At 37.4% G+C, this 15,603-nt stretch overlaps 1 protein-coding gene across 1 annotated transcript in view; it reads right to left on the bottom strand.

The window, feature by feature from the left end:
* The window catches only part of BEAN1 (brain expressed associated with NEDD4 1), a 60,079-nt gene that overhangs the window by 16,191 nt on the left and 28,285 nt on the right, over positions 1-15,603 (bottom strand). The window contains exon 4 of the mRNA XM_050903864.1: positions 2,145-2,354. Within this exon, the coding sequence (XP_050759821.1) occupies positions 2,145-2,354 (210 nt within the window). The remainder of the gene's footprint in view (positions 1-2,144; positions 2,355-15,603) is intronic.

Raw genomic sequence — 15,603 nt, 5'->3', positions numbered from 1 at the left:
AATCATCTTGCTGCCTGCTCCAGGGCTTGCTTAATGCTTTCACACAAGAGTTTCATAGCTCCAGAAATACAAAGAAGTTAGTGCTATTTTCTGTCTTTGAGGATAGTTAGTTAATGCTCAACATTCTGGGGTAAATTTTGATAAGAATGTCCCAAATTGTGGAAATGCAGCAATTCCCCCCCCAACCCCCCCCAATTGTCTTCCAAATAGTGATCCCTCCTTTTTCACTTGATGCATTAAAATAGTACCTGGAGAGAAGGGCCAACTTCTAAACTGACATTGAAGTACTGTCTCTCTCAAGAAAGGGTAAAGGGCAGGACTCACTTGAACTGCCTGTTCCTCCTTCTGGCAATTTTCACCTCTGCCAATTTATTCTCAAGGAATTTACCAGGACTAATCCAGTCTATCATGCACTGTGCTTTCCTTTTGCTTGAGAAGTGAAGGAAGCCAACTTCACAGTGACTCCCGCTGTTCCCATGCTGGCCACTGGAAGCATGCTGAGATATTAGGATGGCGTGTGCTAATGTAAAATTTTCACTTGGGTGGACTGGCACAATTTAGTTAAGATTATTCTTTTGAATTTCTCTGAAAATATCACCATGCTTTTCTTTTTCTCTGGCATTGTTATTTCTAACAAGCAGTTTGAAAATTGTCCGTTATGTTTTCGCCTGGCTTCAGGATTTTTAAAGGACCTGAAATTAACATAGCAGTAGATTTAAATGTAGTGATTGAATCTTAATGGTCAGTATTTTATCATGCCAAAATATTGCTGTTCATGGGTAAAACAGTAACTACAATTTGGGTTTAACTACTTAATCCCAAATTTAGCTGTTGAAAAGTAAGAAAAATAAATGTTACAATAATAGTTGACATTAGTTTTTTGATTTTTTTTTTTTTTAATTCCTTTTTCCCCTCTGTATGTTACCATGGGAGTTTGCATTTCACTGGAGTCTAAAATTTATTCCCAAAACATAGACGTTATTCACTTATCTGGATAAATGTTTCTAAGAAAGCCAAAAATAATTATTCCTGGCTCCAGGTGGACAAACCGATTATAGGAAATGTGTTTCTTGTAGACATGAAAATTCCTGGTCCAAATAATTAAATGAAGTCCAATTGACTTCAGTGGATACTTGATTTACCTCAGTGAAATCAAGATTTGAGCCAATGCATTTTTATGTGGCTCACTATTATTATCTTTATCTAGAAAAGAAAAAAACCCTCAACAATATGCAAAGAACTATACTCTCATAATAAACTGCAGATATAGGAGCTTAACCACAGATGACAAAAATTGTTGATGCTCCACTCAATTCATTAATCCATTTATCATTTGAATTTTTACTAGCTGAAGACTTACAAAGTAACTTTTTGTAACTGTTTTTTCCTTAAATATAGAAATTATCACATTCTGTCATTTCCTTGACAAAGTGGCTTTTAACTTCTGGTCAGCAAACCCAAAATTGGCCAAAAATATAATTCTACAATTAACTCCTTCATATTCCCAAATCCTTCTAAAGTATGGGGGATTTGTGTCAGGGAATAGGGCGATAGGAATTGGCACTTTTTTGATAGCAAACCAGTCTCTTTAATGATGATGACAGTTGTAATAACGTTGATGTCATTAATGACATCATTAATGATGATGACAGTTGTGATGACATTTTGATGCCCTGTTGTTCTGTTTATATCCAGTTATTAACTTTTGTGGTCAGAATAGCAGTGATTGCCCAGTCATTGTTGTAGGTTGGTGCACACTGCAGAAGTGAAAAGATTCCTGGCTTTCCAACAAACAGAAATTACATTATATGCTATACCAAGGCTATAACAGCATATGAAAATAAACTATCAGGAGTCTAGCAATGGAGAAGAGATCTTATACCGTATCAAGGGAAAATAAGCTGTTTAAGAAATGCTGTTGGCATTGGCCTTGTTTATGTTAACCATTAACTGTGGAGCTTGTACTATGTGAACTCAGTGCCAGCACAAAGATGCTACTAAACTACAAAGCTGCCTGTGACCTACTTATGCTATTTTTTAATTTTTTTTTTATTCCTTGCACAGCGGCCAGATGCTTTTTGTTGCCTGTAGCACCAGATTATTAATAAAGTTAAGCATTATCTTGCTATAACTAGCTATCTTACCATAAACAGCGTCTCTTCTCAGATGTGGGTGTCTTAACCGTCCGTCCTTTCGCAGACTGCCAACAATGATTGTAACACAGGATAGAAATAGCACGAGTCCAATCACTACTCCAGCCACCAGAAGGGGTGAAACAAGTAAACTGGTATCATTTCCGTTTTCACCGTAGCTGGGGAATTCACTGGTGGGGCTGCTCTGGTTCAAGTGAACTTCTGTACAGCAGAGAGAGAAAGAAAGAACATGTCAGTTGTGAAAAGAGAGGTTTACAAAGTGTGGTTATACAGATGCCAAAACTAAAGGCTTTCAAAGCCCTAAGAGACAGCCTGAGACAGATCCATTGTATGAATTCATGCTCTTATGGACAACCTATTTATTAGACTGATTTCTAGAGCTGTTGGTAACTGACCCTGGGGGAGTCACTCAGCAATTGTTTCCCTGTTATTGGGGAGTATTCTGCTGGAGTCAGTGATGTATGTTGTATAATTTTGATTTCTTATTCCTGGAAAGATTCTTTGTATCATGAATTGATTGATGCTGGAAGAACTTCCAGTGCACAAGGAGGAATGTGAAAACTCAAAAATCTGGGCTCCGAGCAGAACAGAGGAATTGCGTGTTGTTACTAGGTGTGAAAAGACTCCAAGGTTTTGCAGAGAAAGTTTTGGGCAAGAGTGAAACTGAGGAGCATGCTTTTGTAGCATAGGGCATGCTTTAGTTTGTGTGATGAGTCAGCATCCCAAGAAACTGATTTGGAGCAGAGAGGGGAAGAGACTCACTCAGAGTGGGATTCTTAGAGAGGCCCTGGATTTTCATCGAAGACATGGCTTTTTATTAGGCAGAAGCTTGGGCAATATGGCGGTTCTCTTGGCCATAATATCTAATAAATTGTTGAAATAGAAAACCATCACAATGAGCACTTAAAATTTACTCATTAAAAACCTGAAAGTAAAAAAACTTAATTTATTGCCCTTTGGGCTCCCCTGTGTGCTTAAACAGTAACCCAAGGATGGTGCCAAACCTGTGCTTCAGTCCAGGCTTTCCTAGTGTTCGAACTGGCTACATGCCTTGCGGAGAGGTTAGGTTTGGTGCAGTCATTCTTATTTCATCCTCCCTAGTTTGGCCTGATACTGTGTAAGGAAGGAGCTGTGTGGGTAGGCAGACGTCACCTTAAAACAGTGTGGAAGTATTGTGGTGCAGTAGGTATACCCTGCGTTTCACCATGTGACTACAGACTGAGCTCTATCTGGCTTCTGTGCCTTTGTTCCAGGCAAGCGGTTCTACACAGCAATATTACTACTCTTACTTCCACCCCATTTTGATTTTTTCAGTTGAAATGCACTCACATTGTATGTGGCAAAAACTATAACTGCTTTCCTCTGTGTTAAAAAAAAAAATAGTAAAACTCTCATTTAAGTTCAATAATAAATCTGCTTAAGGGAGAGAAGTGGAAAATGCAGGAATATCCCAAACTATGAAAAGTCAGAATAACTCCAGTAATTTATTCCCAAGTCAAATACCCTTTTGCAATAAGCTAAAAAGAGAGTACCAAAAGTTAAACAATAGGTTTCCTCTAGAAAAGCAATGGATGACATATGATTACATGTGAATTAGTTGCCCATAGATGTATTTATGGGGGATTGTACTACTAATGGAGAGGAGGTGAATGTTAGAAATGATGGGATAAAGGATTCAGGATTTCAGCAGATAGAATCCCTGCTTAAGTAAAAGGCTCCATAGGTTTATTTGTGGACAAAAGTTTGAGCATGCAGTAAAGGTAACCAAATTTGGGCGTAGGCCTTGAAAACAAGTTGCAATAAGCATCCATTTTCCTATCCTTAATCCACAGCTTATTAAAAAGTAAAGAAACAAACACCCCCCTGCCCCCCCGGCCCCAACTTAAAAACAAATCTCCCATTAGCTGCACAGGATCAGACTATGTACCGAGTAAACCAGAATTTTATTGATGCAAGAAATTATTGGAGATGCATATATACCAAGACTAGCTTTCAGATATGGCATGGATATATTTTTATATCTGGCTATATGGCAGTTGAACAGATAAATAATTTGTTTCCTACAGAAACTAAGCCTAACAAAATCTTGCTCCTTTGAATGTACGTGCTTTTGGAAGCGCAAGTGCTTTTGACGTGGATAGATGTTAGTAGATAGTTTTCAGCAATGTTTCTCCCCACTCTTTTCCTTTGGGATATACCACTTAGTGTCTTGCAGTCACAATAAACTTAAAAAGAAGATGATGGCTTCAAGCCAATGTATATTAGCATTGGCTAACGCTTGACATTGAGAGAACTGACTAGAAATATAAAAAAAAATGGGGAATTAGCATGTAATAAGGTTTTTGTTAATTTTTTTAGAAGTACTTGACTGTTGGCTGAGAATCTTTACGAGCAATTAAGATAGACAGCCAAGAAATGTGCTGAGCTTTTACACAGCATTTTATGCCAAAAGAGAAAACTGAATTTTCTGAAAATTAAACTGATTCTGTAGCATTAAATCAAAAGGGTATGGAAAACTGTCCTACTTAATACTCTTAGCGCAAAGTGTTTTCGGGTGTGGGATATATGTTTGAGGGGTAGATTCCGCTGATCTTATGGCCCTTGCATTAGAACTAAACTTCCTTAAAGTTTACAAAATTCTAATTGTGTTTCTCATTTGTACAGTTTTTTTAACTATCTCTGTTGGTAATGTGTCCAACAAGCGTGTACTCCCGCTGGCTTTCCATAGCCTTGTTTATTCAGATTTTTGCAAATTCTGTCTTTGAAAGATGCAAATATCACAGCAGAGCCAGTTAGTTTAAACCACAATTGCAGGGAATTGACACCTGAACTGAAAGTACTGGCAGATAATTTATTGGTAATTTTGGCTGACTTGCAAAGATAAAAAGGAAGAATCAACTTTGTTGCCATCATGATGAGAACATGAGCCTGAGGTGTGAGGCTGCTCCATGCACTGTCAGGCTTGTGGTCCTTGTGGTCTTCAAACTGAAGTCAAGTAGTACTGAAACTGGAGTTGGTGATAAACTTCCTGTCAAGTTCAGTGGGAAAGAAAAGAGGCCACAGGGAATGCTTTTGGATCTTTTGAAACTTGGACAACTTCTAAATAATCCTCTTAACAGGAAGGGACTGTCTAAAGAAGAGAAGACTAGATTTTTTTCTTTTTAATTTTTTTTTTTTAGTTGTGTATTGTTTAGCTATGGAAGCCAGCTGGTATCTTAACACATTGACTGTTTTGGAGATTCCTGTGGTGCCACCCAGTGTGAGCACTAATATTTGGTCCTATTTTGCTTTATAGAAATTTAACAGGTTAGCAGTGACTTCAAATAGAAAGCACTCTCTCTTATACTCTCCACTTGTACTTGAGGTGTTATTTTTTATTTCAAGACAGCCCATTTATCTAGCATGTTCTCAGGGCTTCCTTAGCTGTTCCAAATCTTGTCTATTTTATCTCTTGTTTCTCACCATCATGAATCTTTCTCTTTTTTTATGCTCTTAATCTAATTGAACCCAGTCTCTAGTAAAGACAAGATATATTGCAATATTGCTCTTATTAGAAGGAATGAATAACTCCCCTTAGCCTAGCTCCTAAAACAATATGCAGTTGATAAACTTCTCTTATGGTATTATTTTCAATTTGACACTGTGAGTCTAGTCCTCCAGACTTTACAGACTGACTTACTACTATAGGAATTGCTCAAGTGACTAACAGCTACAGAATGAGATGCTATGTTGATATAAATTCTTTGGTTTTGAATTTTTGGGGGCAAAAGAAGTTTACATTACTTTTGGCAAAAGAACGTCTTATAAATTTTTCTCCTCTTATCCAAATACATCTTTTGATAAACTGTACATTTCTGTATATAAAAATGCTATGTTTTTTCATTCAGAATAGAAGTACCTGGAAATTTATGTAAAGCCCATAAATAGACCAGCAATAGTAGAGTGCTAAGTTGTTTTTTTTTTTGAGGTAAGCTGTATTTTTTTCTATGAAACTGCAAATTGTAAACAATACATGCATAAATATGAATACTTTAGTCCTCTAAATATGAATTATATTGGATGCACAAACCATTGCTTTTATCTGGTGATGGGAGTTGTGTAACTAACCAGACACGGCACAAACGGAACATGGTGGCTGTTGCAGCCCTGAATACAATGCAAGGGGCACATACAGCTGAGTGAACACTTAATTTAGAATGAGAGTACTAGTGGAAAATTGCCTACACTATCCATTCAGTGTTAGACAATAAACTATCAATCTACAAAATCCCTTAAATATCACATTATATTTTACCCAGTGGTCCTGCATCTCAACAGACCAACTTGTAAAATAACTCCATGTAACTGAAGGAGGTGTAGTACAACTTGACTTTTTTGGCGTATGTTGTGCTTTCTCCTTCTCATTAACCTGTCTTTGAAGGGACACTTCTTATCCCTTTCTAACTTGGCAGTAAGTAATGTTGAAGTTTCAGCTGGGTCAGATCCTGTCAGAGTGAAATGTCTTGGTGTACACATGTCATGGGAGCTTGGTTCATCCAAGATATAGCCCTTTATTAGGAGTGGCTTCTCTCTTCTTCACTGGCTTTTACCTGCTTGTTTCCCAGATGAGACAGAAGGGAAGCACCACATATAAATGAAAATCACTTCTCTCCATACTGAAATAGTTGTGGTTTTTTGTTTGTTGTTTTTTTTTTTTTTTCCTGAAGGCACATCAGCTCTAGCCAAGCCACAATGGTCTCTGTAATTGATAGGGTTTTCTTTGTTCCCTTTAAAAACCAGAGATGATTTTAAGGTTGAATCTTACTAAGATAACCAAATCTCTTCCCCTGGTTTAAAATCTATCATCTTAATAAAGATGATAATTCATGTTATCACTGGTGGAGAGGATGAGACATGGAGTGGTTTGTTTCCCAGACTGAAATGTGCATGAACAGCTCATGAAGAAGTGCTGATGTGTTGTACTGGAAGGATTTTTTGTGCAGAATTATACATCTCTACATCCCTGCCAGCCTCAGTTAAGCCTTGCCTGAGGACAGAATGGGCTTAGTGATTACGTGCTGAAGCACACTGACAGGACGATGTTGTATTACATGTACGCCCTGGGTTAGTACAAGTTGTTTGGGGTTGATGATCTAGCACCTCCTATTATCTTTAAATATACTATATTAATAAAGCGTACAGGACTGGAAATGTGTAGGAGGAAGCTCAGTATAGGATAGTGCATAGTATGCTTTGATTTTTAAATAATCACAACCAAGTGTCTCAAACACTGAAGCAATTTAAAGCATGTTTCTGATATCCTTATTTTTTTAATCCCTGGTTGGGACAGTGTTGGAATATGCAGTCTCTTTATCAAGGGGAGGAGACCGACAGATGGCAGGAAGGAGTTGAGAGGTCCCAGCGAGGCACACAGGTAAGCTAAATTAGTGGAACTGATGAAGATTTTGTTGATTCTGCCTTTATGAACAGTTCCTGTTCAAAGATGATTTAGTCTGGCCAAGAGTGACCAATTGGATTCTGCACTTGCTGCTGTACTGTGAAATAAGCCTCTGGCTGCAGCTGCTATCAGGCTGCTATCACCCTGCGTGTTTCTGTAGCTCCCAGGCAGGAGTTCACAAAATGAGTAAGGCAGGTGCATTACAAAAACAAGCTGAAAAAGGTTTTGGATCACAGGCGCCGGCTTTCTACAGAGCATCACTGTAGCAAGGGAGAGAGGGATATTATTCAAGTCATTGAATGCAAAGGCCCCATAGGAGCTAAATCTTTAAAAAAAAAAAAAAAAAGTCTCTGGATTCAAAGCTATTCCATCTGGATCCTGAGGAAGGTTCTCACTTAGGCTAGATAAACGCCAGGATGTCATCTGCTTATGGGACTTATCTTGGTTATCCCAAGTATACATCAGGAGTGGCTTCAGACCAAAATCTGGCCTGTATTTGATTTACATTTATACCTTTTTTTTTTGTGTGTGTGTGCAAACAACCTGCCAGTTTTAAATGGAATGGCAATTTAACAAGTTTTGATACTACTTTTTTTTTTAACCTTTCCAATCCTTAGGTGTCATCAAAGTATTAAACAAATTTCAGTAATTCCATAAAAGGAAAAGCTTATGAGAACAGCTCAGCTCTGTCAGACATGATACTGAAATCAGCACATTTTCCATGGAACACTTTGGATGGATCTATGCTTTCTTCTGACTCCCTGGTTAAGAGTCCCACTTAATGATAAAACTGGAACCGAATGCTCCTCCTCCCCCCCTTATTAAAAAAAAAAAGAGGAAAATACTGTGCTTTTTACTAATTCTGACCAGTTTGGATAGGGAAGAAACTAGGTATGTTCTCCTCAAATAGCGTCTTGCAATCTACTTTTTGTCTTCTCACAAGACTACCTTCTGTGCCTCTGGTAAAAAGATTAATCTTGGCACACCTATTGTTGAGTGCTCCATCACGTAAGATCTACAGCAGCTGTGATGGCAACTTATTAAGGTAGGAATAACTAGGGACCTAGAAAGACTTAAAAGCTCAGCAAGTACAGGGAGTTTGTAGCTATCGTTAAAGTATGGAAGATGGAAAATTGGTCACTGAAGAAAGGGTTTTGTACATCTGGCTATGGCAATGGCCTGTGTAAAGTGTAATGAATTAGGTGGCACTGCCTTAATATTTGAATGCATTGAATGTTTGGGTTCTTGCCCTCTAAAACAGCTATACAGTAGCACGGACTGTCATGCTACAATGCAAACTCATATCTGTGCGTTTTTAACACCAAAAGAATAAAACCACTCAGCTCACCAGTTATACTCATTCAGCTATGGAAACACTGCGCATCAGATTCTTCCTATATTCTAGAGAGATATAGGAAGCAGATAAGAACTGCTACCTGAGCATGTTTAATGTTTAAATAGTGTTTAAAAGAAACTGATGATGCTAAGAACAGGCAAGGCTAGTGGTCCTTTTGCATTTACCTTATTATCTTGTAGCAAAGTTGAGCAAATGAGTGGAAGACTAGAATAATTTGAGAAATGTCCTCTCTATAAATCAGTTTTACAAGAGCCATACAAATAGTACGGAGAAAGAAATTTTCAGTTCAGGAGGCCCAGGAGCATATTTAATTCTCTCACACTGTTTGCCTCTGCTACCTACAGCCTAGGGGCCAGTCACGTGTTGTTCTCCTGTTGTGTATGCTTTTCTGATTTGTACACATAAAATTAAACTACCTCTTAAGCTACAACTGATATTCAATAATAACCATATAGAGATTGCTTCAAACTTTTACCTTAATGTGGCTTGTGAAGGGCATTGTATGGTGTACATATTCATACATTAAAGATTGGTTGATCTAGTTTAGCTCATGTATATTGCAGCTCAAACTTTCATCCACTTACTGCTTATGAGAGCCCATTAACTTGTGCTTGATGGTAGCTTATCTTCTGGAATGGTACTTAGTAGTTATTTGACAAAGTCGATGAATAAATTTATTTTTGCTGTCAATTGCTGCAACTGTGACATTTAAACAGCTCCCCAAACCAGATGATATTCATTATTATTCTTAAATTTGAGGTAAAAATCTTTCTATACCAATGGTTAACTAGTCTTGCCTGATTATTGCTACTGTGGGAGATACTTCAGCATAATCCAAACCCATATGAATGCCATTAACCAGGCAGGTCCCACAAATTTAGACTAAGTTTCTCTGCAGCTCACATTGCCTCTTTGATCTTTCTCACTGCATATATATGTTCTACTTATAATTAAAACTTTTTACTGATTAATAGTAAAAAATAAAAATCTTATTCAGACATGAGATTGTGATAGGGACATTTCAGTTTTATCTGATGCACTCGGCTTAAAGTGAATTTGGAGCATACTTACAGGTACAAAAGCCGTCCATGACCTTGAGAAGCTCATCCAAGGCAGAAAGGGTGGCCTTTCCTCTGAGATGCCTAACTCTGCCTTTTTATCATGTCTGCTGGCTATCAGATAATGACTTTTCTCTTCTTGCTTGACATCCTTATTATAGAGCCAGAATGAATAAGATTGGATCACCAGCAGCCTGCAAATTGAGAATGTCAGAAGCAAAGAGAATGTGGCTGCATAAGGGCTCAGAAAATAAATCTTTTCAGATGCTGTGGCTTTAGGGTATTATGTTGATGTCACAGCAGCATGTATAGGTGCTGTTTCAAATTAACAGGAAAAATCTTCCAATTTTCAGATCCATGGTCTATTTTATCAACATGATAAATACCACTGCAGTGAAACAAATCACTCTGGAAGTGTAACAGCCCACTTTGTGATGGACAATATATTTCTTCCCCTATTTTCTCATATACAAACAACTTTGAACTAATACAATTTTATAAGCAAGACTCGAACCTATTACTTTTTTTCAGAAACTCTGTATTAGGGCTTGGAAATAAGTATGATGAGAATCCTATTTTATCCATTAAAGTAAAATTACCTTCATAAGTTCAGATCCAACTTAGGTTGGTAGTGACTTGACCAGGGCAAAAGCTTTTTTTTTTTTTTTTTTTTATTGTGAGAAACTCTGGTATTTTCGCACATAAGCTTCTCATATAGAATTTGGAAAAAAAATGTAGCAATATAAGAATTTTTCTTTTTATTCTGAGACGGAAAGTTTTGAAAAAATGTAATTGGCAAATAATTCTATATTTTACCTCAGCAGTCTGTCTGCTTTAACTGTGATCTAGATGTCTCATGTCTTGTCTTTAGGAGGTTGAGCTCTGTCTGTACTATATCTAATGTGACCTAAAGAGGTAGCTATAGGGCAGATGACAGCTCATCGAAGAATTAGCTGAGGCAGGAAACCTAATCTATATTGGGGGGAAAAAAAAAAACCCAGAAGCCAAAACTTTCCACAGAAAAGTTCCATTCTTTACAAACTTTACTTTCCACCTCCACAGAGAAAATGAGAAGGCAATGATGAAATTCTTGCTAGCTCTTAACAGTAACAACTGGTGAGCAGCTGACTTCTGTTCTGTTGCCTGCTATATGCATTTATGAATCTGTAAAACAGCTATCCACTTCTGATTATTATTAAATTGGCTCAAATTTATGAGACTTTTTAAATTATGAAGTTTTGTATTTCCCTTGTGTTGCACTGAACTATTCAATTGGCTCTATTAACCAGCATCTTTCAGCAATCGTTAACCTGCTCACATGATTTGAATCTCTGGAAAAGAGCTAATAAAGATGATATCTGCAACAAAATTCTGAGATGGAACTACTAACTGAGCTTCAGGAATCATATCCACCTTATATATACCTCGAACACTCCTAGAGTGCTTTGGCTTCTTTAGGACTTTTCCTATCAAAATAATCCTATTTCTTTTTCCATCCTCATCTCCAGTCTTCAATAGTAGTAATCTACTAAAAAAAACCATGTAGAGGAATGATTGACATTTGCTGCTTAGAAAATAATGACAACTGAAATAGTGATCTAGCTAGTTATGTAAGGAACCGGGCACTAAGATAGAAACCTGTTAACAAATGCTGGAATCCAAAGATCTTTCTTTAAGTTGAAGTGATATCATATGTGATATATCTCAGTGTTTTGTTTCAAGGTGACTTGAATTTTTTAAATAATTAAAATGGCTTTGCAGTGGTGTTATGCACTTCCATAGGAATTATGGTGTTGATGTCACAGAGTATACAAAGCCTGTAGTATGACTTACATTATCATTTGTATCTGTAAAAGCTACAGCAGTATCTGCCTGCATAAATCAAGGATTTTTCTCATACTATTAAGAAGTGATTTCATTCCCTCAGATTTTGTCTGAATAGGACTAGAACTTCTGCGTAGACAGCTGCAGGAATGTCAGTAATAGCAAAACAGATATTGATTCTTGGGATGATTTCCATCACCTAGTTTCTTTGTTGCTAAAGGAGCCACCAAAATTCAAGGACACTGAAAGATCTATAGAAATTAAATTACTCAAATGTTACTATTCAAAAAACTGGGGGGGAAAAATCCCTTTCTTTAAAATCCCTATTGCTTACTATAGAAGACCTGTTTGGTGAAAGGATTGGTAGTTCGGAGTACAGGACTTGCCATACAGCTAAACACCATTCCATATATACGCTGTGCAGTGTCTAGGGGCTGCTTGGTACACATAAAGTATTCTGCCCTCTCCCATATTTATGTTTGGCTGGCAGAGCTGAGTCAGGCTTAAAGAGGAGATAAGACTCACACCACTGAAGGGCTGGAGAAAGTAACTTCCACCCAGCTGACAGGCAGTGGTGTTTCTCCAGGAGCAGCATAACATTCTGCTGCCTTACACATATAGCTTATTTTATAGGTTCCACATAGTTCCTTCTTATAAATAATATGATGTTGGTTGCTCTTCCATTTGAGATGGCAGAGGAAGGACTGAAAAACAAACAAACCCCCCCCCCCCCCCCCACCAAGTGTAGCCTTTAGGAAAGTACATTTATTCACCTTTCTATATAAACCACAGTGTGTATATGTGTGTATTTTAAGTATAAAATGTAGTTTCCACTTAAAGGCTAGTTTCAGCATAGAGTAAAAATTGATAGCTGCTAGAGATGAAGTACTTCCTACTTGCTGGGAAGTCAGAAGAGGTCCTGGGTTGTTCCCCAAACAGAAGACATATGCTAAGAAGGACTGATATTTACAGATGCCCTGAGAAACATCTGTGTATGCTGCACCATTTTCTCTCCAGGCAATTAGAAGTCTAGGCTGTGGGTATTCCTCCCTGTTCTTAAACCTAAGCTATTTATTATTTGCAAAGAGGATTTAAAAAAAAAATATTTCTAAAGGAAACAAATTGCAGTGTGCCTTGTTCTGCATTGCTACTGAATGAGATTGAGTAAGAATAATAATAGAAAGATGCAGAGTAAGGTTAGAACAGGAACTTTGACTTTTTCTGTGAGCACACTGTTTCTTAGATTAGACTCCATTTAAATAATTATATGTTATAGCAAATTTGATTAAATTTTGAATTACAAAGGTTTTATAAATCCCTTCGTAATGAACGGTGTTGCATGTAGGTTAGAACCTCTGCGATGCCCACAGAGCACCCTTGACAATGTCTTAACCTGGAATACTGACTGTTTTTAAGGCTAGCTAGTTTTTGTGGCCTTTTGAACAAAAGAGAGCAGAAAATGGTTCAGTCCAGAAAATGAGTGTACCCTGCAGGGGTGGTTCTAATAAGATTACCTAAATGAAAGCTCTTTTAGGAATACTGCCTGGAACAACAGGGAGAGAGAAATACCATCCACCTTCCACCTTCTTGCAGTAGTGGTGTTCACATCAAAGAGATGTGCTTGGTATGTTTAGTCTAATGTTAAAGGTCACTAACTTGTTCTTGCAGTTTATCAGATAACTGTGATTTCATCTCTGGACACAATTTACTATTTCGGATGAGGCAGAATGATCTGCCTTTGACTATTAACCCACCACTGTAGCACAAATTGACCCTGGATTGTTTCCTGAGCCCTGCTATTAACTCCTAACATGCCTGTATGCAAACCATCCTACCTCTCTTACTTCTATTTATATTCATAGTGGAAATGTGTTTGTTAAATTGTTCCCATTTACCAACTGGAGAAGAAAAGAGATTGTTTTGAAAAAAAGCTATGAGATATTTGGTGGAGAAACTAGTATCTAGGCTGATGTAAAATCCTCTTCTATCCCCTTTCAAGTGCATGGGCAAATATATGGAGGAAGATATAAACAACTTTGTAACAGAAAAGGAAGTTATTTCTGTCCCTGGTTATCCTGATCACACATGACTGCAAAGGGATTTTCATCTACATACTTGCTAACAGAATGGACTTTTACAATTGTAGATTAACAAATTAAAAAAGAATCACCAAAAAAAAAAGGGAACCCCTTCTTCAGTTTTCTCTTATCTGCCTTAATTATTCATTTTAACTATGTGCTGGCAGGTAAGAGTTACACTGTTAGGCTCATAATGAGGCCAAGTGGATTCACATGGTGTGGTCAGTTAAGGTGTTTCTATTCAAATTAATTAAACATACTACTTCACTACCAAAAAGGTACATATTACATTATAGTTTTGCAATACAGGAGAATTCAGAATGTCCTTCAATATGAGTGCAATGTAAAGAGTTCACATTAGAAGAATTTATCACCCTCTCAAAGAGATCGCTCAACTTAGATTTGTAAATTGTATGCACCTGCTCTTACGTGGACTAATATTTGCATGAGATAGCTGGATACGCTGCTACTTCAATTCTGGTGTGAACATATGAACATCTTCAGTTTCTTATGTGTGAACAATCAGATTAAAAGACATTTGAAGATTAAAAGAAAGCTGAAATTTTATATTCTTCGCATTAGCAGACAATGAATTTTTTTGTGAAGAAACTGACAGCATGAAAATAGCTTCTATTTTATACAACAGTAGAAATACAATGTGTGAGCTGGAGAAAAGTGAATGCTGTTCTGAAAAAGGCTTATTCATGAAAGTGAAGTAGCACTGAAAGTATTAAAAGGGGAAAAATGGTGCTCCAGGGTTACTAGAGAAATATCAAATCCTAGCAAAATACAGTGGGATAGGTATTGTCTGTGCTGGACACCATCTTCATGATGACTTTGCAATTAAAGGCTTGGGGAAAATCCCTTCCAACAGCAGTAGAGTCACAGAGCTTTGAACAGCAGTAAAAACTTGGTCCTTTCCTGTGAAAAGGTGCAGTGGCTCTTGGAGAGGACAAAGTAACAACAACTGTGATCAAACCCCAGGGCTGGAATTCACATTTTACCCCAGTGATCTCCACAGGTCACCTGTCCAAAGTCTGGTGAGACACACGGCTGAAATCTGAGGCCTCCCACCACAGATCACCAGTCTGTGTGAGCGTTAGCTGAATCAGTGAACCAAGTGAATGCTAAGACAATATGGAAGCCTTGAACTTCAATTGCTTAAAGCAAGAGCAATGCAATGACTGATTAATTTGCTGAAATTGAACAAAAATAAGCTTAGAAAAGGTGGCTGTTTTTTCTTTAAAGCTTTTGTGCTTTAATGTAAGCATGAACTCCTGATGGTTATTGTAACTGGAAAGTGAAATATGTAAAAAGCCGAGGTGAGCCTCATTAATTATTAAAAAGCTAACAGTGAGTTTTTGATCTGCTGTAGAGACAAGATGTAAACTCAGAATTACCCTATTGCCTCAAAGCAATTTTGAAATATGAACGTTACCTTGGAGTAGCAGGTGAACAGCTACTTCTCAGAATTTATAAAATCATGGACTTCACAGCATATCCTAAATATAATTGTACTGGCAAAATGCCCAGTTAGAATGGCAATGGAAAGTGGATGCTTTTTTGATTTTATTTTTTTTTTTTTTTTAAATCCAAACTGCCCACTGTCCTGAAACTTGAGGAAAAACATTAAATGGGAAAGGTTTGAAATCTCTGCGTGTATCAAATAGTTCCTTTAACTCCTCATTCTTGTCTT

This window comes from Gymnogyps californianus, chromosome 12 (genome assembly GCF_018139145.2).
Source record: "Gymnogyps californianus isolate 813 chromosome 12, ASM1813914v2, whole genome shotgun sequence".
NCBI lineage: Eukaryota > Metazoa > Chordata > Aves > Accipitriformes > Cathartidae > Gymnogyps > Gymnogyps californianus.
The sequence above is the reverse complement of the archived record's forward strand: the minus strand, read 5'-3'. Positions and strand labels throughout refer to the sequence as shown.